A 27,995-nucleotide genomic window follows, 5' to 3' on the forward strand; every position below is an offset into this window, starting at 1 on the left:
TGAAATACGTTTAATGATTTCATGTTCCCTCTAATCTAGAGTTGAGGGGGTGGGGAGAAGTATCTCAGTCATTGCCAATATGCCACTGGGGTGGTTCTTTGATGTCTCTCCATGAAGAGTTTTTAGCTGAAGAGGCAAATGAAACTGGAAAGAATGAAGCACACTGGACAAAAAGGTTGGGTTGGAAATATTTTAGGAAACCAGTGTATTTGGGACTCTTTGCGATTCAGCCTTGGATCTCTGTCTTCGACATGCTGTACGTAAGTTCTTCTTTGGTACATTAAGGATGCTGAAGTACCCTAGAGATGTGAAAATAAGAAATGTGCACATGAAGCAACAGAATAGCACAACCTCACAGAATCCCAGAAGTCTTAACCATTGCTCCATTTCAGCATCTTCTCAAATGAGCCTGCCTGTATTTCATTGGTAAAGCATTGGTCTTGCTTAGTGAGAGAGCATCTGCTTTGCATGCAGAAGGTCCCAGGGTCAATCCCCAGCAACTCCGGGTAGGGGTGGGAAAGCACCCTGACTGGAATCCTGGAGAGCCACTGCCAGTCATTGTAGACAATGTTGAGCTAGATGGACCAATTGATGGACCTTTTTGGGAGCTGCCCAGAGAATTGTGCTCATGGGAGGCCAATATGCATAAAAAGGTAAAGGGACCCCTGACCATTAGGTCCAGTCTTGACCGACTCTGGGGTTGCGGCACTCATCTCGCTTTACTGGCCAAGGGAGCCGGCGTACAGCTTCCAGGTCATGTGGCCAGCGTGACTAAGCCGCTTCTGGTGAACCAGAGCAGCACACAGAAACACCGTTTACCTTCCCGTTTACTTGCATTTTGATATGCTTTCAAATTGCTAGGTTGGCAGGAGCAGGAACTGAACAACGGGAGCTCGCCCCGCCACGGGGATTCGAACCGCTGACCTTCTGATCGGCAAGTCCTAGGCTCTGTGGCCACCCGCGTCTGTGGTATTGGTATGCCACATTGGTATTCCAATATGCATACCACTAAATAAATGAATAAAATAACCCAAGAATATTAATAGCCTAACTTTTAGTAAGCTTTTGAGTTTTCATTTTGTAGTCAGCTGCTTTGAGTGTCCTTTTTGGAAAAATACTTTTAATAAATATGAAATCTTTCCAGAGGTTCTGTGAAATGGAAGAAATTCAGGACCAGTGAAAGACAACTGATACACACTTTCAGACTTGACAATTAAAGGAGAGGATATGGGAAATGTATGAGCCCATGTAATGCAGAAGAAACAGAAGTTGTGTACACACCACACATTTCAAAGCACACTATTTTCCCCAAAGAATCAAAGAATTCCCAGCTCCCTTAACAAATTGCAGTACCCAGGATTCTTTGGGCAAAGTCACATGCTTTAAATGTATGGTGTGTATCCAGCCATAGATATTAAGTGGGCCAAAGAATCACCCCAGGTTCTACCCTGCAAGAGAATATGTGGCTGAATAACCAACCTGGCACTTCCAGGCTTTGAAGGAAGTTAGTTGTCCATTCCTAGTCAGCAGCTCCTCCACAAGAGCCAGAGCAACATCACATCTGTGCAAAATCTCCTTTGTCAGAGCCTGGATCAATGCTTCCTTCAGTGAAGGCTTTGTCTTTATGGAAAGCAGCACTCTCTCAGTCTTCTCCTGCTGGTCCAGAATGACTCTTTTCTTCTTCATCACCCACACAGGTATCATCAGGTTCTTTCTTCTTAACTTCCTGCTCTGTTGGTTTCTCTGTTGTGCCACATGCTTCTGCTTCATTGCTGGCTAGTGTGTCATAGCCCTTCCACTCTTCTACATGTAGCTTTACCAGAACATCTGTCTGTTCCATGTTCTGTTCTAGACACAGCTCAGAAGCACTGTTCAGCAGATCCTCATCGTCCTTTGTCCCGTGCATCATAGCAGCAATCTCCAAACTATTGCTGTCCCTGAGATCCGGAATGTCATTGGATAAGATGTCATGGACTATCACTGGCTCCACACCTCGTGTGTTCCACTTGGTTCCAGAAAAGTCAAGCATCCTTTTCACTGAACTGCAAAGGAACCAAATTGATCATCAGATGGAGATCTGAATGGATAAGGACAGACTACTTTGCTGGGGTGAGCTAGCTTCACTTTCTATGGAATCATAATATTTAAAGCTTGCTGTAGCCATGGCCTCCCTTATCTCCCTGCTTGTATGTGCCAAGACATCCTTGTCTATGACCTTCACTCAGTGGTGGCTGTTCAACTTGTTCTCACCTACCTACTTCCTTATTTACAACTAGCCCAAGGGCAGTTGCCCCCTGGCTGTCAGCTTCCTGCTTTTCAGTCTCAGAGTTTCCTTTGTGAAACTCAGCAGAGAGGAGGTTTGGGACAAAGCTAGAGTTAGTAGGCCCTGCCTGTCTTTGACTTTCAGGCTCCACCTACCATTGGCCTCCATGCCTTCTGCCACACCAGTTCCTATGAGCACCAGCTGCTACAGCCTTCACTGCTCCAGCTCCACCATACTCAGCTCTGTCAATCTCCCTCCCACTTTTCCCTCCCTGCCCTTTATCCCAACAACAAACTCCTAGAACACCTACAGGATGCCACCTCTCTCCTTCCCCCTCTCAGATTCCACCTCAGCGTCTGTTGTATTTGCAAGATGACAAATGAGCCACAGAGACTGAGTTGCATTACACCCATCTTTTCCATGAAGCCGTTGGGCACAATGTTGCCACCTTGCACCTGTGCCTTACTGCCACACTCACACCATACACTGAAAGCACTTTAAGCAGCCATGTCTTCCCCCAAAATAATTATAGGAGCTGTAGTTTGTTAAGGACACTGAAAGTTGTTAGGAGATATCTATGATTTAACAAGAATTGCAGTTATGTGAGGGAATGGGGGCCTCCAACCAACTCACAGCATCCTCAACAAAATTCCCATAATTTGTTTGACTGCTTAAAGTGTTTTCCTAGCACTTCAGGTGTATGGTGCAGATGTGGCCTATGCTTGTAACCCTGCCTAAGCACCTGGAAATAGAGCAGGGTTCCCAACCCCACAAAGGGGGTTCTGTGGTCTATCAGCATCAACAGTGGACACATGTGTTGCTGTCTAGGGGGTCATGTCTAGCCTGCACGTTCTAGGGAACCCCATTACGCATTTAGTAAGTACAAAGCACCTGAATGTTGGTTGCAAGGATAAAGTAGCCATAAAAGGAGAATTCCTGGATGTCAAGATCCAGGTATGGGGCAAATACTCTTTGGTGAGAGAACTCAAGATCAGATTTAAAATCACAAAAGATGCAGCAAAATAAAATGTTTAAATATAGGTTGTTAGACCTTTAAAATACGCCCTTCTAAGTTCCTTCCAAAGTCCTCTTCCTCTAGCATAGAAAAAAGACCACACATTTGGTAAGTTTAAAATGGTAAAACTCTCAGATTCATGTGCTTTTCCATATAGCATTCAGAAAGTTGCACAGGCAATAAAACTTGGCTTAGTTACAGTGATGAAAGTTCCTAAATGATTGATATATAAACTCAAAAATGGTTGATGAGAGCCAAGCATGTTGGTTTTATGATGCTGGTTATCTGACACTGAATAGGGTAAGACACTGATGCCACAATGCTAAAAGCAAATTATTAAATTGAATCATGACTGTAGAGGCACCATTGACATAGCTAATTAAATCTTCATAGGAGCACCTCAAGTTGATGCTGTCTTAAAACACCTTAAAAGCAAGCCCTGGAACAGAAAGCAGATCTGGTACCTTCTTCTTGCCCTAAAACAGCAAAGGCAGCAGATGATAGTCTCCTGGAAGCAGTTCAAGCACTTAGATGTCCTCATTTGTTTTGAGTTATTGATGCTATGTCCAGTATCCCTTGGGAATAACAAATGAGCTCTAAAGACTCAAAGACTCAAGAAATTTACCCACTAAGGTCTAAATTAGATCTCAGCTCTTTTGGTATCAGACGTCTGCCCACCCCTACCCTGCTCCTTTTGGCTTGGGTGCAGATTCTTGAATAGTCAACACACCAAAGTTTTATGACTCCATGGTAGGATCATGTCATCTCACTAGCTGTATACTGCCATTGTGACAGCTCTCAGCCAATGCTTTGTTGCTATCTTCCCAAATAATTTGCATGTTAGGACCACATTGCTGGAAGTGTGCCAGCAAGGAGTAGAAGGAAAGGGACTAAGGAAGGATCTAGCATAGTGTACTGGTACTTAGAGTTTTGGACTAGGACCAGGGAGACCAGACTTCAAATCCCTGCTCAACCAGAGTTCATTTCTGACACCTGACCCACCCATTTTTTTGGGGGGGGGGCTTCTGACCCCCGAATGTTTTGGCTTATTTTTTGGATTCCGAACCCACAGACCATGCTTTCTCATGGGAGGTATTTTTGTTCATATTTTGGCTCTTGAACTGTGGGTCACATTTTCACTATTATTTTTTTTTGGCTCCTCATATGCAAGTCACTTTGTGCTTTTTAAAAATAAAATAAAAAAGAAGTCCTGACTCACATATCATGTTTTGGCTCATTTCTTTCACTCCTACCTCACAGGTCACGTTCTTGCCCATTTTTTAGAGACCTGACCCACTGGTCAGGAGCCAATTGTGATACATGGGCCAGGAAGCCAGAAAATGGCCAAAACTGAGACCCCAAAATGGCCAAAAACGTGACCTGTAAGTCAGTGTGGCACAGACCTGTGAGGGTTTGAGTGCTGAACTATGTATGACCTGGGAGATGAGGATATGAATCCCTACTTAGCTATGAAGGTTACTAGAGTAAACATGGGCCAATCACTGCTTCTCAGCCTAACCTACATCACAGGGATGTTGTTAGGAGAACATAGAGGACTATATGCATCACTTTGAGCTCCTTGAAGAAGGTGGTATATAGAAGAAATAAATAAATATATCACACAATTACACTCTCCAGAAAAGACTGCCTGTGGCAACCTGTTGTGTGTACACTGTGTGGCATACCCAGCTTTGCTCCCTGTAATGTGTGAAATTGCAAACATTGCTGTTTTGAGAGGTGACATCCAAAAGTCTTTGTGCCAAGCATGAAGTGATAAATGTGGCGCTGAATGCATAAACAAAATAAAATCTATAATTTTATCTCTGCCCTAAGATCTCTGCAGCTTCTACCTGTATTATAGTGTTTAGTTATGTTTTATACCCAAACACATTTAACCCTCATGTTTGAAAATCTCCCCCATCTCTTGAGCGTCACAATAGTACTTTCTGCAATTCCAGATTTTCCTTGCTAGGTATCCATTTGTCCATATGGGGGCGACAAGCGAGTAGAAAATGTATGGTATTTGAAAATAAAATTGCAAACGTATTGTAGTGAAACAATAAAATCCTTCCTTTCTTCCTTGGATGGCATTATTAAAAATTTTCGTTATGCATGTGGTGCCATTGATGTAACCAGCTGGGTCTGCTGTACATTCATACTGACTGCCAAGATGCTGTCAACAATCTTATTTGTTCTGGACTGTCAATTTCTTCTGATTTTATCCTTGCCCTTCTTATTTCATCTTGAAGAGAACAATCTATGCAAATTCCAGTATACTTAGCAGATGAAATGTGAAGACCTGCTGTGCTTGATGCCTTTCGCCCCAAAACACAAATATGTTACTTTTATTTTGTGGGATACTTATTTCTACTTTTGTGGGAACCTGATACCAAGCTCCAGTATTATACAGCAAGCACATGGGCCAACTATTTGTTTAGGGCTAGTAACGAACTATTAGACATTGTATATCAAGAATATCAGATGGAATGGGCCAGGTGGTTGTGAAGGAGAGGAAACTACCACTTGGAAACTACCACCTCTGAGCAGCTCACCTTGATATACCATTTTTCCTCCGAGGAGCTCAAGGTGGCGTACATAGCTCTTCCTCCCCCTTTTTATCCTCACAACAGTCCTGTGAGGTAGGCTAGGCTGAGAAACTGTGACAGCAAGTTTCTTGACTGAGTAGGAATCTGAATCTTGGTTTTCCACAGCCTAGTCCAGCACCTGAACTGCTATGCCATACAGTGCCAGGTGAAGACTTTTTTATCCACAAACGGCTTTTAAACAACTTTTAAAAATAAATAGTAATAAGCTGGACTTACCCATTTTATGGGACAAGTTTTATTCTGCATGCTGCTCTTATTGTTTCATATTTTATTTTTGATAGTATATATATATTATTTTTTGTGAGCAACCTGAGGATAATCCATTATTGGGTATTTTTAAATAAAGCGCTGTAAAATGAGATTTTATGATATAGGGTGGTTGAAGCCAGGAGATAAAAACAATTTTAACAGGAGAAAAATCCAAGATCAGTGAGACTGGCTTGTGGAATCTGTGGGACCCTGAGAGTAATGGTTTCCCAAAACTCCCCCATGGACCACTTAATTACATTTCTGCCTCCTGTAGCATTTGTTGTAATAATAATATTTTTATACCCTGCCCATCTGATTGGGTTGCCACAGCCACTCTGTGTGCTGTGTTGATTCTTGATTGTATTTTTATTGCTCCTTTTTTTCCTTATATTGTATTTTGTTGTACTATAATTTGCATACAGAGTACAATGTCTAATACAATAAAATACAATATAAGAAATAAAAGCAATAAAAATACATTTAAAAATAATACAAATATTTAATGTGGACTTTTTGTGGTCCACCTACATGAAATTTGTGGACCACATGTGGTCCATAGCCCACAATTTGGGAACGCTTGGTGTGGAGCACTTGGCTGAGTTCAGAACAGGGAGAAGAACAAGGAATTTCCTCAGTTCCTTCCTCTGCTAGCTGACAGGTTTGCCTTAGGAGTCCAGGTACCAAATAATTAAAAATAATGAAAGGATAAATATGGTACTCTTTGCGTTCTTGCATTTTTGCTTTATTTCCAAGATTTTTATACTGGCCTTCCATCAGTTTCCAGCAAGCTACAAACAATAGAATACATATACTATAACAGTGTTAATTATTTAATTTAAAAACAGTAGAATACAATAAGCAATGTTACTTCTTTATTTACTTAATCAAAAGCAATAAAATACAACAGACAAATATTGTTAATAGTTTAATTAAAAGTAATGAGGCACCAAGCAATATAATCAGCAACAGTTAATTACAAATATTAATGTTTAATGCTACTATTGTTATTAATAACTGCTACTGCTCATAACAACCGATTAGCTGTTTTCATTCGCTTGAATCTGTACTGAAAAACAGAATAGCGAAGGAGAACCAAGCCCTTTGGCTACACTTCAGGCCCCGCCTCACGGCTCCCTAGTCCCACCCTCTCCTGAGTCACCAATGAGTGCCTTTCTCCTCCCGTCGCGCATTTGTCCATTGGTAGCTCCCGCACCCGCCAACCAATCCGCACCCGCCAATCCAGAAATTGGCTGTCCAGACCGTCATTTCTGAACGCTCCCACCTCTCTTTGCCGCCCGCTTCCCTTCGAGGTGGACAGGTCCGCTATCCAATCCGGATCCACGCACTGGGCGTCGCCGGGCCCCGCCTCTTAACAACAGGCCAAGGCGGCTTCACGTTTCCCTCTTCGCTTCACAAGGGGGCGTCGAGGCGTTACTATGGTAGTCACAAAAGGATGGCGGGGAGGGGCTTGTCCTCTGATTGGCCCGCGTGCGGACCAATGAGAGTGCCCAACCTCCGCCGGAAATCCGCGGCCAAAAGGATGAGTACCTAGCCCCGATGGGTGCAAGCTGGGAGGAGGAGCAGCGGCTGGGGCAGGCGAGCCGATCTCGGTGAGCTGGCGGAAGGCAGGGGGTGCGCGTGGCGGGGTGTTCTTGCGTTACCTGGAGTCGCGGCCCGCCCGCCGTGAAGTCGGTGGAAGGATGGGCGCGAGGGCGAGGAGTGCGCATGTGCGCTCCCCGGTGCGGCCTTTGCGACGGTGGCTGAGGAGGACCAGATTTCTCTCCCCCCGCCCGTCCTCCTTCCCCTCCCTCAGGAACGCGTTTGTTCGAGCTGACAGCCCGGCCTGCGCTCGAGGGCGGTGGCGGGCGCGGGAGGTTTCCGCCTTCGAAGCTGAAGGTCTGCCGAGTGGGGAGGGGACGGCGAACGGGGGTGGGGATGGAGGGGAAAGAAGGTGGGTGCCCAAGAGGTTCTGGGGCTCCCGAGGCAGGTATGACGGGTCTCACCTGGCAGGGCTGTTGCCTTGGAGGAGGGAAATGGTTCCGTGGTGCCTCCCGGTTCACCTGGCCTGGCGCCTGCACTTTGAGCCAGCAACACCTTGACAAGCCGAAGTCCAGCAGGTAGAGCCTTCCCCCTCCATCCCCCCATATTGCCAGCGAGGGGATTGGAAATTAGGTGTGGCGGGGGACGGACGTTCACCTGCTGAACTTCTGCTAGCTGGAAGGCACATATGCAAAGGCGCCCGTGTTATCCCTTCCTTTCCTGTGTTTTTTGAGCTAGCAGCTTAACAAGCAGAAGTTCAAAGTCTCTTCCTCCCATCCTTTCCTGGCAAAGGAGTAACTAAAAAAATAAAACTTCACCTGCTGAACTTCTGCTTGACATGCTGGTGGCTCGCAGGAGCAAAGCCACTTTTCTTAAAAAGTGGGTGATGCTCTTTTTCATCTCTCTCTCTCTCTCCCTGTGAGGGGGGCAGGGGAAGCTTCATTTGTTGAGGACTTGGTTGCCATACTGCTGGTACACAGGTGCAGGGCCATTCAGGGTACCAGCCTTGGCTGGTCATTTTGACAAGTGGCTCAGCAGGTGAAGCTTCCTTGGCCTGATTAAAATTAACACAATAGAAGAAAGGTAAGCAGGTGAGTAAGTGTTTGCTTGTCAAGATCCTGGCTCTCAGTGGCAAGCCTGCCTTTTAAAAGTGGTATGCTAGAGTACAAGGTGAATTTTTTTGTTATATCTCAATGAGAGAAGATTAACTTAGATGCAATACTTTTTAATTTTACCTCTTGTTACTGCTTCTCTTGGTGAAACCTTCTACATCTCTTCTCCCCCCCCCCAAAAAAGAAAGCTTATAGACATGAGAGGTTGGCACAAAACAAAAGGTGACATATTCAGAGCAAGGGAAAGAAGGTGAGAAGAGGCTAGTCGTTTGAAGCCAAATGTACCTGAATGGTGCCTCTTTTGTGGAATTGGAAAAGATGTTGGTGAAGGGCACTTGATGGACCAGTGGATTTCCTCGCAAGCCAAAAGAGCAGGTATCCATCATCTGGGTGATGGAGGTGGAGGGGTGGGGTAAGAGGTGCAAGAGGAGTTTTGGTCCAAAAGGTGTTGCATTTATGGGAAGTTTAATGGGGTGAGTGACTCATGAGTAGAAGGGGTCTGAGCAAAGTATAGTAGTGTCTCCCTCTGGGGATGTGAAGCTCTGCTTCTGCCAGCCAGTGAGGCTTAGGTGGAGAAGGAATTGGAGGTAAAGGGGTTGTGTGTAAACAACATTGCTGGGGAATGGTTATTTCTGGAGGGTGAGGAGAGTCACCTCATAAGGGAGAAATGGAGAGTTCATTTCTGGTTTAGGGGTTAGTAGGGAGAAAGGCTATGACTGGGTACAGGAATGCTCTCCAAATGATGGAGAGACAACATGTTGAAGAAAAGGTAGCTAGGAAGTTAGCTGGGTTAGGAACTTAGGTTGTTGGATTTATGTGGCCTATGTTGGAGAACCTCACTGGTGAGTGAAGATAGATTTGAGCTTCAAATTCTGTGCTGCTTTGTATCTGCCACCCGTTCTGTGACTTTTACACAAGGAGCTTTTGTTCCTAAGAGTACTGTGCTAATTCTCTGTGAATGCCTCTTGGGAGGTTGTGGTGTTTCCTTGCTGATCAAGGGTGCACCTGTGTGGGCTTCACATAAGCACCTGGCTGGCTGCTGTGCTGGATGAGGTAGACCTCTGGTTTGTTCCAGCCACCCAATCAGTAAGTAAATTAAGTCAGTTGAGTATATTGGTGACACAGTCTTGGTTGAAATAAAGAGATCCCTACCACTAAGCCTGCTCTCAAAGATGTATGCAAGTTTTCTCACCCCACCGTTTTTTTTGCTTATTTTGAACTCTTCTCGTTTTCTCCCCTCAGCTCTCTGGGGTTTCTCTGCCTGTGAAATGGTTGAACTAAATGTTAATGCAGCACCATTTCATCTGACCTATTTCAGCTCCTCTCCATCACTAGGGAGTTCATCTGCCTTGGTGCATACCCTTGCGTATTGCAACTAAATCAGTTAGGTGGGCAAATATAGGTGTCCAGAATCTGACATATAAGAAGGGTTGCTATAGGAGATTATTAAGAGGCACTGGGGTGGGGAGGTGTGACAGCATTTTAATGGACCTGGCAGACGAGTTTAACCTGTTGCTATTTCTCAACTAGCCTATTTTTATGTTGCATGCTCATAAGGTGAGCTCATGCCTCTTTGAAGATGGCTTGTGAAGAGTATATATAAACTCAGAGGAAAGGAAAGGAGAGCCATAGTGGGGGTCATGAATAAAACTTGCTAAAATGTACAAAGAAGTGGATCATGAATACAGGACAGAGAGGGGAAAACACTGGAGAATCTGCTATTCATTTTTTTGGGATCTATTATGAGCCCTGCTCAAGTCCCTCTGAAATGAAGAGAGAATGTACAACAGCAAATACTGACTGCATTGTTCAGAATCCAAGGTGTTTCATGGTTGGGTGTGCTTGTTAGTCCCCCTTCCTTCTCCTGTGAAACATACAGTGCCCTTAGCTAGAGTTTGCCCTTCAGACGTCTGTTTAAAGCACGTGCACAGTTAATTTGCTGTGTGGTCCATGCAGGGAAAGAGTATGTTAGTATATGTGCTTTTGGGTAACCATATTTATTTGTTCAGGAACTGCTTCACACACTCACATTTAGCATTAAAACCTTAAGCTAGTGCCATGGGAAGCACACATACGGTGTTCCTTTAGTTGTAGTTCATATATGGCATGAATTATATGAATTATAGCTGTATTGGGTGTGTGTGTGTGTGTGCGCGCAGATCTATGATAACATGTTGGATAATTAATAGACCTAAGGAGGAGGATACAGCTGGATATTCATTTGGTATTGTTTTAATCACCCAGTGGCAGAAACAAAACAATTTCTGCCTCTTGAGGGGTTAGTAGTGATTTAAACCCTGTATAGAAATTTCAAAACAGATTGTTTTGTGAAATTCTTGGTAAGTATTGGTTGTGAGAATTCCTCCCCCCCATTTTTTTTATTCTAAGTCTGCTCCATCCTTGAACCTAACTGGGTTCTTGTAACTTCCCTCAAAATCATTGAGGCTTAAGAACATAAAAGAGTGAGTTAAGGGCTGCAATCTATAAGAGGACACTTGAAATAAAAGTGGAAGTTGTTGAGTGCTGGTGTTCAAGAGCTTGTCAACCTCCTTTGACTATATTACTGAGTTTAACTTGTTGCATATTATATAACATGAGACAGTAGCTTGAGAGCAGCATATATATCTGGGGCTTGTTGAGATTCCCTTGGAAGTATTGTATACTTTATTCCAGGATTGAGAAAAAGCACTGGATGCTAAAGTCAGGTTACTGTATAGACTTTTCTGTTTTATAACAGGTCTAGCAGAGGATTGCCAACTCTGAGCTCAAAATCATTTCCCTAAGCTGTGTTCCTTCTTTTTGCAGAAATGCGAAGTTAGCTATACTCTTGGCTAACTTGTGTTAAGTGGGAATGGTGCTGACTGGGATTGATGGTAGTTAAGAAGAGCTTGCTGGATCAGGTCAACAGCCCATTTAGACCAGCATCCTGTTCTCACAGTGGCCAACCTGATGCCTATGGGCAACCCGCAAGCAGGACCTGAGTGGAGCAGCTCTCTGCCCACCTGTGATTCCCAGCAACTGATATTCAGAGGCACACTGTCTCTGACATGAGAAGGTTGAGCAAAGCTATCATGGCTAGTAGCCATTGATAGCCTTATCCTCTATAAATTTGCCAAATCCTCTTTTAAAACCATGCAAGTTGGTGGCTGCCATTGCCTCCTGTGGGAATGAGTTTCACAGTTAGTACTTCTTCACACCGTGCATAGTTTATTTTATCTGGCCTGAACATTCAGTTTCACTTGATGGCTATGAGTTCTAATGCTTTGAGAAAGGGAGAAGTAGTTAAGGTCATCTTGTAAACCACAGAGCCTTTGTGGTTGAATAAAGCCACATAAAACAGGATGTAGTGATGGAAACCTATTGAAACAATCTATTGTCCCTTTGGGGAGGGAGATATTATTTAGCTAATTAGCTTACTAGGTTTAGCATCAAAATGATAAGATTGGGTGCACTAATGAGGCTACAAAATGTAAAAGCACATGGTCTCTTAGCCATTTCGGAAGCATCCAGGGTATGGGAGTGGTCATCATTTCTACTCTGCTTAAGATCCTGTAGTGTTGAATGCTCTTGCATGACAAGGTGTGTAAGAAATTTGTTTATATGATCTCACCTCCATTTTCCCTGCCCTTGTTAAATGCAGATTGGATGGCTTTAACATGCTTTTTGTGGGGCCGCCTTTCAAGTTTGGAAACTTCAGCTAGTACCAGATATGACTGCCTAGTTTTTGGTGGGTGACAGGTGGCCAGAACATGTGACACTGATTTTTGTATCTGTTCCACTGGTTGCCAGTGTATTTCTGGGCCCAGTCCAAAGTCCTGGTTATGACCTTTAAAGCCCTCCATGAACTGAGGCTGGGTTACTTGAAGGACTGCCTACACCCCTGCATTGCTGCTCATATGTTGAGATATACACTCAGTGTCTGCTAGTGAAGGCAAACAGGCTGGCAGAAACTCTGAACTGGACCTTTTCAATGGTGGTCCTAAACTTATGGAATTCAGTTCCTGAAGAGGCTAGAGACCGCATCCTGTGTAACTTTCCAAGCTTTAAACATTGTATCGGAGAATACCTGCTTATTGGAATGTGGATAATTTTATTGTGGTCCTTTTACTCACAATGATTCTGTTATTAATGTTTGGTTGTGCATTTTGAGTAGCTTTTTATGGTTTGGATGTATATTTTAAACCTGATGCAAGCTGCTTTTGTAGAAGATTTCCTTTAAAAAGTGGGCTATAAAACAAAAGATTTTGTTGAGAAGTGATCAGATTGGTTCTTCTGCATTTGCATACAAATACCTTCTGTAATGTATCTGGTAGATGCATACTGTATTCAGTTTAGAGATCAGCTTTAGGTTGACATGTATATATGCCTCATCAGTTATGAATAACTTAGCATATACATTTTTAACAATTCACCTTGGTGTTGATATATAGATTAGGATTAGCACTGTGCTCTGGCTGCTGCTTCCCCTGGGAAATGGGGAAACTGGGTTCCACACCTATTAGCTGATCAAGTCAAAATTATATTGGAGCTTTCATTAGAGATGTATGAACTGTTGTGGTAAGAATATAGTTTTTTTTCCATAGTAAAGGCTTCATGGGATACAAAGGCATTTGCATATCAGCTGGGATATTCTAAAGTGATAGCAAATATTTTAAGAAGGGGGTATCTGAAATTGCCATTGTTGTTTGGTGACTGTCTTGAAAGCATGACGTTAATGGTTGATCAACACAAAACTTTAGTTCAGCATGGGGTGTGTATCAACAGCAATAAGTACAGTGTACCAATTTGCTCAAACAGCATAAAGAATACTCAGTTCCAGCAAGATTGGCTCATGTATGTGAGGCCTCATCCGCTCTGTGAGCTCTGTGACCCAGGAAATGTTAACTCCAAGTGCTGATGTAATAGGTTTATCTTCTAAGTATACTTCTTAATTAAAGATACAGAAGATTACTAGAAGAGTAGCATGCAGCAGTGGCAGGACATGCTATATTCAGATGCTGAAATCTCATTTTCCTAATGCTAACTATTCAGGAAGTTAGAAGAGTGGTAACATCTACACCATTCTCACTTTCTAATGAGTGCAATGAATTTGTCCTAAAACCCTTCAAGTAACCATGGGTCTGTTAGATGGGACTAGAAAGAGATGTACAATAAGGTGACATTTGTGTCTTTTACTGTTCCTTTGAAGCCCGAGTTGCAGTGAGTCATAGTATACTGTAGTGGATTACTTTGATAATCTCTTAAGGGAGAAGTTTCATGCAATGATACATGACTTGTTCCCACTGACAACAAAAATGCTACTTGGCCTCTACTGCCTGTTTTCCTGAGGGTGCGACTACCTGTTGCAGTTAAAACACGAGGTTCCTGAGTCCACACCATAATGCGATGTGGGGCATTTGTGAGAGGGGGGTGGTCTTTAACTCTTCCCCACCTGCTATATCTGATCTGCCAGTGTTGCTTTTCCAGACTGCTGCACATCATTTGACTCCCTCTCTCCCTCCTTCCATGTTCTTAAATCAGAAATAAGTAGGGGGGGGCAGGCTGCACCCCCTGTTCCTGTGGCTTCTGATTTTCCCTTGCAAGTGCTCCGCCCCTGCATTTTTGTCATCTTGCCAAACAATGGTTTGGAAATATGTGCTTCCTAAGGTAACGCCCTGTGCTGCCTTGTGGAAGCCCAGCTGAGTGCAATAAATTCATTCTTCATATATCTGAGAATCGAACTATGTGGGTGACCCTGAGCAAAATTGTATAACTTGAATGCTGAAATTGCACACACAACAACAACAACAACAACTAAAAGTTCATTTCTCTGCCAGAGCTTTGCTGATGGTTTGACTCACGATAGCAGCTAAAAAGCCCTTGGTTATACGGGTTTTATCTGGATAGCTTGGGAAGGGCCGTTGCATACTTGGTGGTGTCTGTGAAAACAAAGGTGAGGTTACCTGATTAGGTCCTACTCGTTTTTAACAAAATATTCTCGTGTGCTTCACAAAGATAGATACCGTGCTAGTCCTCTCGCTCAGCTCCAGTAAAATATCACAGGTAAAACAACCTGTTCAGTGGCCATGAAACCGTGCTGCAATCTTGAAAGAGAATTGGGAGGGTATGTAGAGACTATTGACAAGTGGTTTAGGTTGTATAACATGTTTGGGGTGTCTCTTAATATTTGGGTGGAATCACAATATGACCAACAGGACACTGATTTGGTAACTTCACTTTTTTTGTTTCTAGGGCAGAAGCTAATCCCAGAAAGCTGGCTATCTGGGTGGCATAGCAGATTTACCACCCTCTACTCGGAATACACGTTATGAACCCTTTCTGGAGCATGTCTACAAGTTCTACACGCAAGGTGGGATGTGGCTGACAGCAAGGCAGGCCATTTTGAGTTGATGAAATGTGTGCTATATGATGCTCTCCCCTCCCCCTTGGGTTTTATTATATTCTAGAAGAGTATCCAAAGGATCTTTAAATAATATATGCTAATCGGAAACCTGATGTGGATTAAAAAATTACTATCATGGGATCCACTAGAAAGGAAACTTGAAATCAAGAAAGCTCAGCATAATGTTCAGTTAAACTATAATCACAGGCCTTCTCAGGGTGACCTTTCTGATTACATTTTCTTCAAAAGTGGGGATTGCTCACAAGAGATTTTGGGTAGTAGTTTAAACAGATCATCTGGTGAGGCAAATATATATGTGGACCATTTTAAAAGCATACTTGGGTGTGTTTCCTAACTTGTGGCCAGATCTCAGCCAGTTCCAGAGTTGACAGTAGCCAATTTTATATAATTGCCAAATTCAATTAAGCAATTGGATATATCATAACTGTTTGGACTGCCAGGATATCTTTTAAGTCCTCTGTTCAGTACCCAAACTGGAGTGTTAGTGAATATGAATTGGAGTGCTGACCATTGGATACAACTGGAACAATTACCCCCCCCCCCGCCCCATGTTTTACATTTTCTAACAGAGATCTGAAACAGAAGAAAAGGCTCTGGTTGGTGAGCTGAAGAACAGTCCTCCACGCACCACTCAAAAAAAGCAGCTGCCTTCGATTCCCAAAAATGCTGTGCCAATGACCAAGCCTGCTTCACCCGCCCTTTCAGCGCAGTCTACAAATGGGACACATGCCTCCTATGGACCTTTCTACCTAGAATACTCTCTCCTGGCAGAATTGTACGTTTTTGTGTGTGTTTTCGGTTCAGAAATTCCTTATCAATGCTTATTTTTCATTATAATAGTCTGTTGAGGCCAAAAAGCAATGTTTAAAATAAACAATGTGTTAGCTGGTTTTGCATGCTGCATTCACTTTGGTGGCAAGTGAAGTGAGGCAGTTTCCTGAGGGTTGATCTTCTGTGCAGGAGCTGAAGAGGGATTCTTTGAGCAGCTGGAATTATGTGACATTTGTTTTCAAATGCTCCTTGAAAGTGTGGAGAGCTGCAATTGGCCAATTGTTAATATGTAGTATCTTTTGAGGCTAGTTATTTATAGACTCAATATACTGCACATTAAACAATGTATCTAGGTGGTGAAAGTATAAAGCAGTGTAAACATACTTAGTATCGGTAGTGATACACAATAGCCAAAGGTTGAGCTATAGGTCAGAAAAAGCTTGTGTAAATAGAAGGAGCGCCTGAAGCAAAGTAACCAAATCATCGTCATCAAACCTTTTATTGGCATCACATAAAACATCCAAAACAAATCAATACAGAATTACCACTTCCCCAGTGGCACAAAACATTTGCTAAAAGAAAGTAGGCAGAGCAGTCTATCGTCACAAAGTAACCAAATGTGCTGGCTTAATAGAATGCAAATTCCCTTCCATTCTTTAAGGTTTGGGGAACCATTTGTCCTGCTGTCTTTATTAGAGCAAGTTGCTTTAAAAAAGTCATTAGGTCCATTCCAGTCTTTTTCACACTGCATTGTGCCCAAGGGATATGGAGTGGGACTAGGCAAATGGAGGGGTGACACTATGCCACATAGGATTTACTCATAGAACTCATTCAGTTCTATGGGACTAAGTCAACAGGCCACGAAGTAGGGGACAGTTCAAGGGGGTGCAAAACTTGCCCCTGGCAGTAGAGGCCCAGGCACTCACTACAGGGGCCTCTCAGTGGAGAACAATGCGTTGCTATGTGCAAAGCACTCACATATAATTATTATGTCACCAAAGTCTCCTTTTATCTGGCCCAGCTGCACATCATAACTGGTAGTTCATTAGCAAAATTGTTGAAAAAGAGATGGAGTTAATAGCAGTGTATTTCAATACATGAGAGGGACAGCACTATATGAATAAGAGTGGATCTGTGTGATTCTCTCTTCCACTGTGTGTGAACTCTTGTTATCTTGTAGTAGCTTTTGCTCTTGTAAAGATGTCTGTTGTAAGCTGGGACATAGCAAAAGGGCAAGTTGGATTAAGGCTGCCTTCTGCCTTGCTGGCTTACACCTGAATGTGTGGAGCCCTTTCATAAGTTGTACGGCTCCCATGTGGATCGCCTTTGCAAAAATCACCAAGTCTAGTGGCTATAGTTGTGAGCTTGCCTTTAGAAGGGGAGACAAACCAGCTTAGTAAACGAGAGTGCTTTCCTCATGCGGCTGTAGAAACTGAACCAGGAACAGAAAATGAGTGTTATGAGCTTGCAGAGTTTAAATCATTTTCTGTGATTCAGGCTTTGCTGGGGGCACAGCTGGTGACGGGGCTCATTATTGTTCTGTGGGCAGGCTTTGTTCAAGTAAACGGGCTTGCATGCTTCAGCTACTGAAAAGCTTGTTGATGAAAGCTTATTTGAGACACACTTGGCAAAATGCCGCCATGGCCATTGCTTTGCTGTCATAGGATGGCTGGGTAAAATTCCATTCATTAATGCTGTGGTGTTGGGAACACAACTCTCTTGTTTTCGCAGTTGTCTTTCAGCAGAAGTGAAGCCTTGGATCTCTTCCCTTAGGACTGTAATCTGGTCATGTTATGTAATGTATACCAGAAACTGTGGGGGAAAATGATCAAAAGTCATCCTCCAAATATGTGTGAACTTTGTCTGCAGCAGCCAAGGAGAGCACAAAGGAACAAGCTTCTGTTTTACTTATCTGACGCATCCGTTCTTGCTGTTCCTATAGCTTCATTCAATGTGCTGCAGGCAGGACTAGAAAGCAGTTTTATGTATCTACCCTTTACCTGAAGGTCACAGGGTAGTGACATACATAGTCTAAACCAAAATCAAACAAGATTGAAACAAATATACCGGTACTTCATTTACAAATAAAATCTGCAGGGACAGAAGTTAAATTGTCCAATATACCCCTTCCCAAATGCATCAGTTACATCAAAAGCCTCATCCACTAGGAAGCTTCTTTGTGTATCTGAGTGATGGAAAGAGAGATTGACTTTAGCCTTATGGAGTATGTTTGCTTTGTTGCATTTATATCCTGCCTTCATTCTATCATAGAACTCCATGTGGCATATATGGGAATTCCCAGTCTCCCTTTCAGACGCTGACCAGATTCAGACCTGCTTAGCTTCATCAAGGTTGCTGTATTGCCTGCCTTCGGAAACCATAGCCCTGCCCCCTTCCCACACTTGCATTTATGGTTTGTGCTCATTGCTGGCTTCTGTCTTGATGCCTGCTCCCATTTATGTGCCTTTTACTCTGTCCAAGTGAGTCCCTAAAGCCAGTAAAATAGCTGGCTGGCTGTTTTGGTTTATTACAAGCTTGCAAAGGCCTGTTTGATATTTAAAGTGCATTTCTGTTGCTCTTGCAAGTGAGTTGAGTGTGGCTGGCATTGATTCAGCTTCTCTGATGTCAGAAAGAACCTTCTTGTAAAGCCTTGACTTTTGTACTGCCTGTCGGTTCAGGGCAATGGGGAAACCTCCAGTCCTGAGATTCACAGGCAACTCCTCTAGATAAATTGGAGTGCACTTTGGCTGTGCACATGTGGAAGGGGGGAGGCTTTCAAGTCAGTGTCTTCCTGTTGCAGGTAGGCTGACTGGCTTCTGAACGATTTTGGTAGTGAGGAAGAAACATCCTTAGCTGTTTAAGTAAAAAGATCGTGGGGAAATTCACTATGTACTCTAATTGAGAGCCTTTGAGTAGGGGTTTGTGTATGCCACTTTAAATCTAACTAGATGGATTATGTTTCTTTACAGCACGTTGGTTGTGAAGCAGAAGCTGCCAGGTGTCTATGTGCAACCTTCTTACCAATCAGCATTAAGTAAGTATATATCTGGGTTTTTCTTCCTATAGCAAAGCTATTTATTTTTTACATCTCACCATCCTTCTTTTTTTCTTTTGCAGTGTGGTTTGGAGTAATATTCATAAGGCATGGGTTGTACCAGGATGGTGTGTTTAAATTTACAGTCTACATCCCTGACAACTACCCAGATGGTGACTGCCCAGTAAGTATCAATAGGCTGAAACGTTCATCATTTGTGGACTTACTTAGATGGCTGTGGGGCATGTGATGTTTCTCTTCCAGGACAGGTCTTTGCTCAGCAAGCTAGACCATGGCAGAACTGGCAATTCTGGCTTACATAATAAATACTTTGCATTTATAAAGCTCTTTTAAAACATTCAGGAGTGCTTCAAATATGTTATTATTGCAGCCTTTAAGGTAGATCAGTATATCTCCATATTGCTGATGACAGCTATTATTATTTAAGGGCTTGTTTGTTTTTTTATTCTTCATTCACTTCACCATAAGGTCTTAGGAAAGGTTACAATTTAAAAATCAGTATTAAAATCTTTTAAGGAGAATGGGGTGGCTGATAAAATACATATGCAGGGTGAGTCTTTTAAAAGAGGCCCTGTGGAACATGTGTACTCTGTATCCATGAGGCCTCTTTTAAAGGACTCACCTTGTAATAGTTTGCCTAAGGCCACCTAGTGCATTTGTGGCAGGAGAGATTTGAACCATTCTCTTAGCTATTCATATGATGCCAACTCTAAAGCTTCCATTTATTGTCAGCAGAGGGCAATTTCGTACTTCTCTGGTGGTAGCAAGTCTCTGTTCCTAGCAAGTGAGATTGTTTCAGATTCAGCTATGAGATTTAGTTATCTGTAGAAACATCTGCCTGCCATAGCTTTGTTCTCTTAGTTAAATGATCTGGCCACAACTGCTGTGCACAGTTATGTTTTTTTTGCTTTCGGAGATCTGCTTTTAAAATCAGACTTCTTGGATCAAACAGTGGAACGTTCTTGTTTACCAACTTCAGTTACCTCTGTTGGCTCTGGCAGATCTCAAAAGGCAAGAGAGTCAGCCAAGCTTGGACGTTTTTATGGCAATGGGCAGAGCAGCTTTTGGCAGAACACAGTGGGCACTAAGCTTCTAACGGTAGAGGCTACTTTAAGTTTTAAAGAGAAATTAACAGTGCTTAAATTTAAAAGGCATTTAAATATTTAACATGGTATCTACTAGGAGTGTGCATGGTCAACAAAGTTTGTCTCTTAACTGTGTCACTGCATTAATGCATTAAAAAAAATTATTGCAGTCTGTTTCTGAGTTGCTCTATGCTCTTCCACCACTTGGTTCTGTAATTAAGTGTTCTGAAAGTTGATGATGATGATGAAGAAGATGAATTAAGTGTTCTGGGCTTCCCTGAATAAAAAGAAGCCTGATTCTCAGTTACTTGCTCCCCGCACCCCTCCACTAAGCCAATCCACATCCCTATGATCCACCAGCAGCACATTTTAGCCTATTGCAAATGCTTTTAGATTAGGTAAGTGACCCCAAATGGTATCCACAATAAATTAAAATATAAAGTTTTTTGACCAACTACCATGCAGTTGCATGCCTCCCCAATTCCTAATTGTATTGCCCCTTTCTATGGATATAATTGTAAGCTGCATTGAGAACAAATTGTAGCTGAAAAGTGATGTACAAACTAGAATTAGTTCTGGTTTCCCAGGAAATGCAATGCAATAGTCATTTATTTTAGTCCTTTATATCCCACCTTTCAGGATACAAATCCTCTTGTGATACCTTAACACAAAACATTAAACTAGTTTAGTAAAGCATTACAGGCTCATTCACATAGGACAGATGATTGATCGCTTTGTCAGGGGACTGGGGAGGGGGAGAGAAGGTGCAGCTGAGGCAGGCTCTTTAGCTACCTGGAATTCAGTGTGCTCATGGAGAATTGTGCCTTTTGAGGGCTTGCATTCTCTGAAGGTACACCTCTGCTCCCTGCTCACCCATGTCGTTTAATTCATTATTACAGTGCCAGCCCAGAGCTGTCTTTTCTCTAGCTACCTACCACATTTGCTGAAGCCATCAAAAGCAGTTGTGGAACCACTGCAGAATTTAGTTACATGTAGAAATATCTCCTGCATTGTGCTTGGCTACAGCTCTACTCAACATTTCCCCTGCTATGTATATGTAGCTCCCCCCCCCCCTTTTTAATAATAATAAATAAATTTATTATTCATACCCCACCCATTCGGCTGGATTTCCCCAGCCACTCTGGGTGGCTCACATCATATATAAGAACATACGAAAATATCAAACATTAAAAACTTCCCGATACAGGGCTGCCTTCAGATGTCTTCTGAGTCAGATATGGTGGTACCTTGGGTTACAGACACTCGGACTACAAACACTTCGGGTTACAGACTCCGCTAACCCAGAAGTAGTACCTCGGGTTAAGAACTTTACCTCAGGATGAGAACAGAAATCATGTTAGCTAAAGTGGTACCTCAGGTTAAGAACGGTTTTCGGGTTAAGAACATACCTCCGGAACGAATTAAGGTCATAACCCAAGGTACCACTATAGTTGTTTATTTCCCTGACATCTGCAGGGAGGGTGTTCCACAGGGAGGGCCACCACCGAGAAGGCCCTCTGCCTGGTTCCCTGTAACCTTGCTTCTTGCAGTGAGGGAACCAGCAGAAGACCCTTGGAGGAACCCCTCAGCGAACGATTGGGGTATACTCCTTCAGGTATACTTTTTAAGCTGCCTTGGGAAGGCTTTACCTTGAAAGGTGGTATATAAGAATAGGCACCCTTTCATGCTGCATGTTATCAAAATGTTATAGAATATTGTTCTAGGTTTGTAACTAGTTAGTTGGCTGAGCTACATAACAATCTCTCCACTAACCAAAGAGGGAGGCATTTTTAATGCAGAAGGTTAGTTCTGCATGCAAAGGGGTTAATAGACCACCGGCTAATCTGTAAGGTTGGTTATCAGCTTGGTTTTAAAGTCTCCTTTGTCTTTCAGCGCTTGGTTTTTGATCTGCCCATCTTCCACCCGCTAGTAGATCCCATCTCAGGTGAACTAGATGTGAAAAGAGCATTTGCCAAGTGGAGGTTAGTGTGATGCTCTAGAATGCAAATATTGAACAGAAGTTATGTCTGGGTGCTTCACTAAAGGTGCTGCTGTGGCTTTCTTGTGCTTCTTCTAAAGGCGAAACCATAATCACATATGGCAAATACTGATGTACGCTCGAAGGGTCTTCTACAAGATTGACACAACCATTCCTTTGAATCCTGAGGCTGCTGTGCTGTGAGTTACTATCAGGGTTGAACTTTCTAGAACTTCTCCAGGTTTTCTCACAAGTACATGCATATTACCAAATGTCATGGATTTTCCTATATGCATCAGTTCCAGAATTGTTTTTTAGCTGCAAGTTCCTTGAATTGGCTTCTGACATTTAGGCACACATGTGAGGGGCCAACCTGGATAGGAAGATACGTTTTAGTGTGGTGTGGGTACATGGCAATTTATTCTTCCTCCGCACTTGTGATGTAATGTGTCCTGCCCTGTAACTAACATCATGCATTTGGGCAAGGAGCTTTGTGCTTTCCTGATAGTTGATAGCTGGGAGGTTGTAGGTATGTGGCCTTTCTGTATTTTGCATTGGCTGTGGCAGCTTTCCTCAACCTAGTGCCTGCAGATAGCTTGGACTACAAATAAGAGCTGGAGATTATAAATGTTATAGTTCAAAACATTTGGAGGGCACCAGGTTGGAGAAGGCTTGCTGCAGAATAGGAGGCTCACAGTTTAGCCTAATTATGCCAGTTGGGTGGAAATGGCATTTTGTCTGGGCCTTGGCATTGTGGTTAGTCCAACTCTTGATATTAAAGCTTTCTGTAAAAATAAGGCACTGTTGTCCTCTGTGGATAAAGGGAGATTACAAATCTCTGTTCTTCATGCATTGATAGACTGTTCTGATTTCATCTAATGTGTCTCCTTTTTTGTCTTGGTCTCTCTCTTAGATATGACAAGGATATTCAACTTTTCAAGAGTAAGGTGGTTGACAGTGTGAAATTATGCAGCAGTCACTTATTTGATCCACCAAAAATAGAGGATCCCTATGCAATTAGGTAGGAAATTGTACTACAGTTGTACAATTCTCAGAACAGCATTCTCAGAACAGCATAAAGTCTTAAGATCAATACACCTCTGCAACTAAAGTTTTTAAGGTACTTGTGCATCAAAAAAAATGAAAGTTAATGTGCTCCTGTTCACTTCTGCAACACGTAAGCAACAAATACTTGTTCCTGCCATGCCTCACTGGGAGAGGCTGTTGCAACTCTGCTGTGGCCCCGGCAGGATGTCCCCATCCTGCCTTGGCTTTGGCATGGCAGGAAAAGGCACTTCCACCTCCTCTTGCTGCGCCAATTCCCAATCACAGGCATTATGAGGGGGTAGGGCTTGGGAGCAGAGCCAAGAGGGAACTTTTTCCTTCCTACCTACTCCCTGGGCATATAAAGCTGACTGTGCCGGAGCCCAGGTAGTAGTCGGCACTGGATTCCCCCTCCCTCCTTTTCAGGGAGTAAGATTTGCCTGAATTTTAGGAGGCATACCCTTCCTGGACTTTGCTTTGGTCAATGTATTTGGGGCCAGGGATGAATGTTCATTGCAGAGCAATTGGGACTGTCTACGAGTTTTGCCTACCTCATAGCAATTGTCACAACGTCTTGGTGGAAGAGGCATTTGATTGGATCCTTAGTCCAAGTAAGCAGGGGGTAGGGAGTCCCCCTGCTCTGCCGTCACGGCGAGTCGTTTTATGTCCCGATATTCCACTCAAGATTGGATGGGCCATAGTCCATTGGTGATATTGGCAGGTTGCCTGGATACGATGCACGTTGCAGGATTACCCTTAACCTTAGTCAACACCATTTTACCATCAACCAGCAGACAGACTGGTTGATCTTGGGAGACGTACCTAATGCCTACATCAAACCGCCCAACGTCTGTAATCAATAAAATTAAGACCTTATTTTATTCCAACATGTTGCCCTCTTCTGTTGTATGGCTGCATGTGCTTTCACCTTGCCACTGGCTCCAATGCTGCTGGGCCTGCAATGCATTCCAGACTCTTTTGTTGTGCTTGCTTGCAAATTGTGTGTTCTCTTTCCCTTCACCTTTCAGCTGGGATGATTTCACCGTCACAGCAGCCCAACCTTCAAACACTGTTTTAAGTTAATCCTCTTAGCATAAATAGAATACATTTTGTAGCTGAAGTAAATTTACTGAGATTATCTGTACAGCAGCATTCCTCAACCTGGTACCCTCCTAGATGGTGTTAGACGAATACTACTACTATCATCCCCAGCCAGCATAGTCAGTGGTCAGGAAGTATGGGAGTTGTAGTCCAAAATGTCTAGAGGGCAGCAGGCTGGGAAAGCTACTGTAGAGTGAATAATTACTTTGCCAATTTTGTTGTTCAAAGTGTGTAAGTAAGCACAAATACTTGTGGTGTCCCATAGATATACTTGGAAAAGTGGCCATTTTCATTTGTACTACTTTCAGACTTATTGCATGTCTCTTAAAACAAATTTCTGTCACACTATGGAGACATTTTATTTCAATTTTGGAGACCAGTTACAGGCTTATGTTCTTATGTGTTAACAGTTTTTCACCCTGGAATCCAGCTATACATGATGAAGCTAGAGAGAAGATGTTGACCCAGAAGGTACGTAAGAGGGATTGAGCTTGCTCCAAGTAGTTGGATTTGAAAACAAGACATTGATTTGCTATGAAGCACAACCGATAAAAGTTCTATGCAAATGAAATGTTTCTATAAAACCTCGTCTCAGACGTATGTTGGCAGTATTGTAGTCCTAAATAGTTGTGTCTTGTAAATCCGGTTGTGCTGGCCCTACAAAGTACATCCTGCACTTGGGAGGGAAGTGGTAATTGTGTTTAGCTGGCAGGCTGGGGGGTGGCAACATTTTAGACATGTTTTGAGTTTTCCTCCAGGAGGAGCTTAATCCTCCCACATGCCTCCTTTGCCCAGAGGACTTTCTTCAGGGTGGCTTGGCTCACTGTTGGTGGTTGGCATTGTTGGGTGACTGCCAAGACCCATGTTCCTCAAAGAGGCCCCCTGCCAGCTCCTAGTCTTCTCATCCTATTGGTTCTCTTTGCTGTTGCTGGCTTTTTCACATGCTCCTTCTGTGTGAGCAAGCGGTTAGGGGAAGAGTGCAGTAAGCTCCACAAGCCTTTACTATTTCATCTCTCTTGGATATGGTGGTGATTTAGAGAGGCAAGTGGCAACAGAAGTGGTGAGGAAGGAGTCTCGAGGAGCCTCTTGCTCAAGGGCCCCGTAACTCCTGGGATCAGTACTTAGCTGGCTAATCTCATAGGGTAAGGTAGAAGTGACTGAAGGAGGAAGAAATCAACAAGCTTTTTAAAAACAAACATCCTCCTTAAAGTAGCAAGTTGGCATGTCAAAGTTTATTGTGATAAAGGCAGGGCTTTTTTTCAGTCAGAACCCACCAAAGCTCAGTTCCAGCCCCCCTCAGGTGGGCGCAATTTCAAGAGAACAAGGGAGGTTTTCATGGTGACTTCTGGCACCTCTTTTTCTAGAAAAATAACCCTGGTTAAGGGTACTATGCTGGGTTTTTTAAAAAACCACATTTTCTGCTACCTTCTGCACCTAGAAGCCCTTCTGCTGGTTAGAATTCAGAAGTTTATCTGGACTAAAGTTTCTCTCCATACTGCCACCACCCCATCTTCTTAAATAGGCTCATCCACCAGTCAAGTTATTAACATTCATGTTTATCATTGCTAGGGTTACATGTATGTCTTTAGAGTTCTGGAATTCTCTCTGGGGCTGGGAAGGTCTTATTTCCCAAAGCCTTCAGCAGAGCTGCTTCCACCCTCAAAGGCTGGACCCTACTCACTTACCCATTCAGACTGGTGGATGCACATATTATAATCAGACCATGTTCAGGTAAGAGCCCAGACTGCCCTTCCTGGCAGTGTTTGAGGTGCATGTGGATTTTTTTGATATGTGAAATCTGTAGGGAGTTTGTCGCACTTCTACATTTTTACTTACTTTATTTAAAAGCATTTTTCTTGCTCTGAAGCTGATTGAGGCTCCTCCCAAAGGAGGGTCAATGATAGGCCTGGACAATGTCCAACCCTATTCAATGAAAATAACATACCATCAAAACAGCGGGGGGGGGGGGGGAGAAATAACTATTGAAGCAGTTTGCTGCTGCTTCCTCACATGTACTTGAGAGAAGTGGCTCACATGTACTTGAGAGAAGGTGGAGCTCAGTCTCCGCTGTTCCTGTGGCAGCAAAGGAAGTTTGCAGAATGCTGCTACTTTTGAGTCAAAGCCTTAACATTTTTCATCACATGCTCTTGCAAACATCTCCCTCCAAGATGTGTGGTTTGCCTAGGAGGGAAAGGGTCTCTCTTTTTAGAGACTTACCTACCTGTTGCTTTTGTAGGAAGACACATTCTGAACTCACCTAAGCCAGCCAGGTTGGGCATATTCCCATGACCTGTACATACTGGCAAAGCCAACATGCTGGGAATGGGGATTCTTGCCGAAGTATGCCTCCCTCCCTCCCTGCCCCCTTTGAACCAACCCACCCTCAAGATCTTTTTTAGAATCAGCAACATGGTGCATGAGGAAACAGAATTGTGCATGTACAGTTGCGTGTGTGGGGTTTCTTTTCAAGTATGGCTGATGTGAAGCAGCCCTTGCAAAACAATGCCATTCATGCTGAATTGAGAGTACTGAGTTCATCTTAATGGCACTCTTTCGTCTTCCTAGAAGAAGGCAGAGGATCAACAGTGCAAAAGCATGCAGGTGTCTGGCCTGTCATGGGTGAAGCCTGGCTCGGTTCAGCCTTTCAGCAAAGAGGAAAAGACTCTACCTACTTAGTTCCTGTGAATGACAAAGCACTCAACACTTTCTGCAGGAAGAGGGAATGTAATGGAGAGCCAAACAACAGCTTTCCTTCTTGACTTGGATTAGTAAAGAGTTAAATGGTAGCAATGACTCAAGTAAATCTGCTCAATGGGATTGCTCAGACTCTTCGTATTTTACATATGTTTTAACTGCAGGTTGGAAGTCGCTCTTAACAAGGCTGGACTCCAGTTAGTGAAGTCCACCCTGGTGGGTAACAAAAGCCTCAGGGGCCTAATATCTGAGGATCTTTATTGGGTTACTTTTAAAAGCTTTTAAAATTTTCCTTCCAGGGGTAGGTTTTTTTAAAATGTAAAGAGCAGGTGGGAAAAATACTTTCCAGAGGTAATCTGTGTTTATGTAAACTAATATAGCAGAGTAAAATACTATATTTAAAACTTTTAAATGCATTGGTTTCTATTGTAAATACATTAGGATATGGAATTTGTAAATAGTTGGTTCTGATTCCTTCTAGCCCTTTTAGGGGCAGTGAGGCTGAGATTGGCATGTATGATGTGTATCTAATTTTCCTTCCTCCCCCAAATAGATTTTGTCACTACAGGCTGCTTATAACATAACTTGTTCAACAATCTTTAGACCTACAACCCAATTGCCTGTAAGCATCATATAGTAGAAAAGTTAAATGGATACAACTAGCAAATCTCAAAGGATTTTCAAGAAAATATATGTATAACCCTTTTCTTCATGCGGTTTGCAGGCATCTTATACCAGTGGCCTTAAGATGTGTCAAAGTAATGTTAGAGGCAGCCTTAATTTGCACATTAGTCAGGACTGTAGAGCATTGAGCTTTTTACCACTAGAAGAAAAATCTGTGCTCTTCATTGTGCACATTTGTTGATTTAATAAAATCTGTAAGGAGAGCTAGATTGGAGACTGACATGACTAATGTGTTAATAGTGGCATCTTAAAATAAAAGACCAATCATGGTAAAATGTATCTTGTCACTCTTGTTCCTTGGAAACATTTCAGTTCATCAACTTCACAATTAAACAGAAAGGCCTCCTTAAAATTTCAGTCTAATCACTATGATTACTAAACATACATTGTCCCAAG

At 43.0% G+C, this 27,995-nt stretch overlaps 2 protein-coding genes across 8 annotated transcripts; one reads left to right on the forward strand and one right to left on the reverse strand.

Moving 5' to 3' along the window:
* On the reverse strand, positions 1-7,836 carry LOC309377147 (uncharacterized protein). The gene is made up of 3 exons (XM_081924144.1): positions 7,795-7,836; positions 1,476-2,042; positions 1-299 (listed from the first exon to the last, which is right to left on the reverse strand). Exon 2 carries the CDS (start codon positions 2,027-2,029, stop codon positions 1,643-1,645), a length of 387 nt encoding a protein of 128 aa, XP_081780270.1. The 5' UTR covers positions 2,030-2,042; positions 7,795-7,836; the 3' UTR covers positions 1-299; positions 1,476-1,642.
* Positions 7,569-27,874, forward strand: AKTIP (AKT interacting protein). Of its 7 annotated transcripts, none has more exons than XM_081924109.1 (11): positions 7,569-7,743; positions 15,016-15,133; positions 15,757-15,962; positions 18,928-18,992; positions 19,076-19,176; positions 21,992-22,080; positions 22,178-22,276; positions 22,990-23,097; positions 24,632-24,692; positions 25,791-25,952; positions 26,787-27,874. In XM_081924109.1, exons 2-10 carry the CDS (start codon positions 15,092-15,094, stop codon positions 25,935-25,937), a joined length of 918 nt encoding a protein of 305 aa, XP_081780235.1. In that variant the 5' UTR covers positions 7,569-7,743; positions 15,016-15,091; the 3' UTR covers positions 25,938-25,952; positions 26,787-27,874. The 7 variants fall into 7 exon arrangements, with proteins under 7 accessions (XP_081780235.1, XP_081780234.1, XP_081780239.1 ...); XM_081924108.1 differs by having other exon boundaries at positions 26,790-27,874; XM_081924110.1 differs by lacking the exon at positions 7,569-7,743 and adding an exon at positions 7,877-8,029 and having other exon boundaries at positions 26,790-27,874.
* Positions 27,875-27,995: the final 121 nt, after the last annotated feature.

Source organism: Podarcis melisellensis (genome assembly GCF_964234715.1).
Source record: "Podarcis melisellensis genome assembly, chromosome: 8".
NCBI lineage: Eukaryota > Metazoa > Chordata > Lepidosauria > Squamata > Lacertidae > Podarcis > Podarcis melisellensis.

Coding starts and splice junctions, on each gene's coding strand:
- AKTIP (XM_081924109.1), top strand. CDS start 15,092: ATGAACCCTTTCTGGAGCATGTCTACAAGTTCTACACGCAAG. Junction 18,993..19,075: donor TTCTTACCAATCAGCATTAA/GTAAGTATATAT, acceptor TTTCTTTTGCAG/TGTGGTTTGGAGTAATATTC. Junction 23,098..24,631: donor GAGGATCCCTATGCAATTAG/GTAGGAAATTGT, acceptor ATGTGTTAACAG/TTTTTCACCCTGGAATCCAG.
- LOC309377147 (XM_081924144.1), bottom strand. CDS start 2,029: ATGCTTGACTTTTCTGGAACCAAGTGGAACACACGAGGTGTGGAGCCA.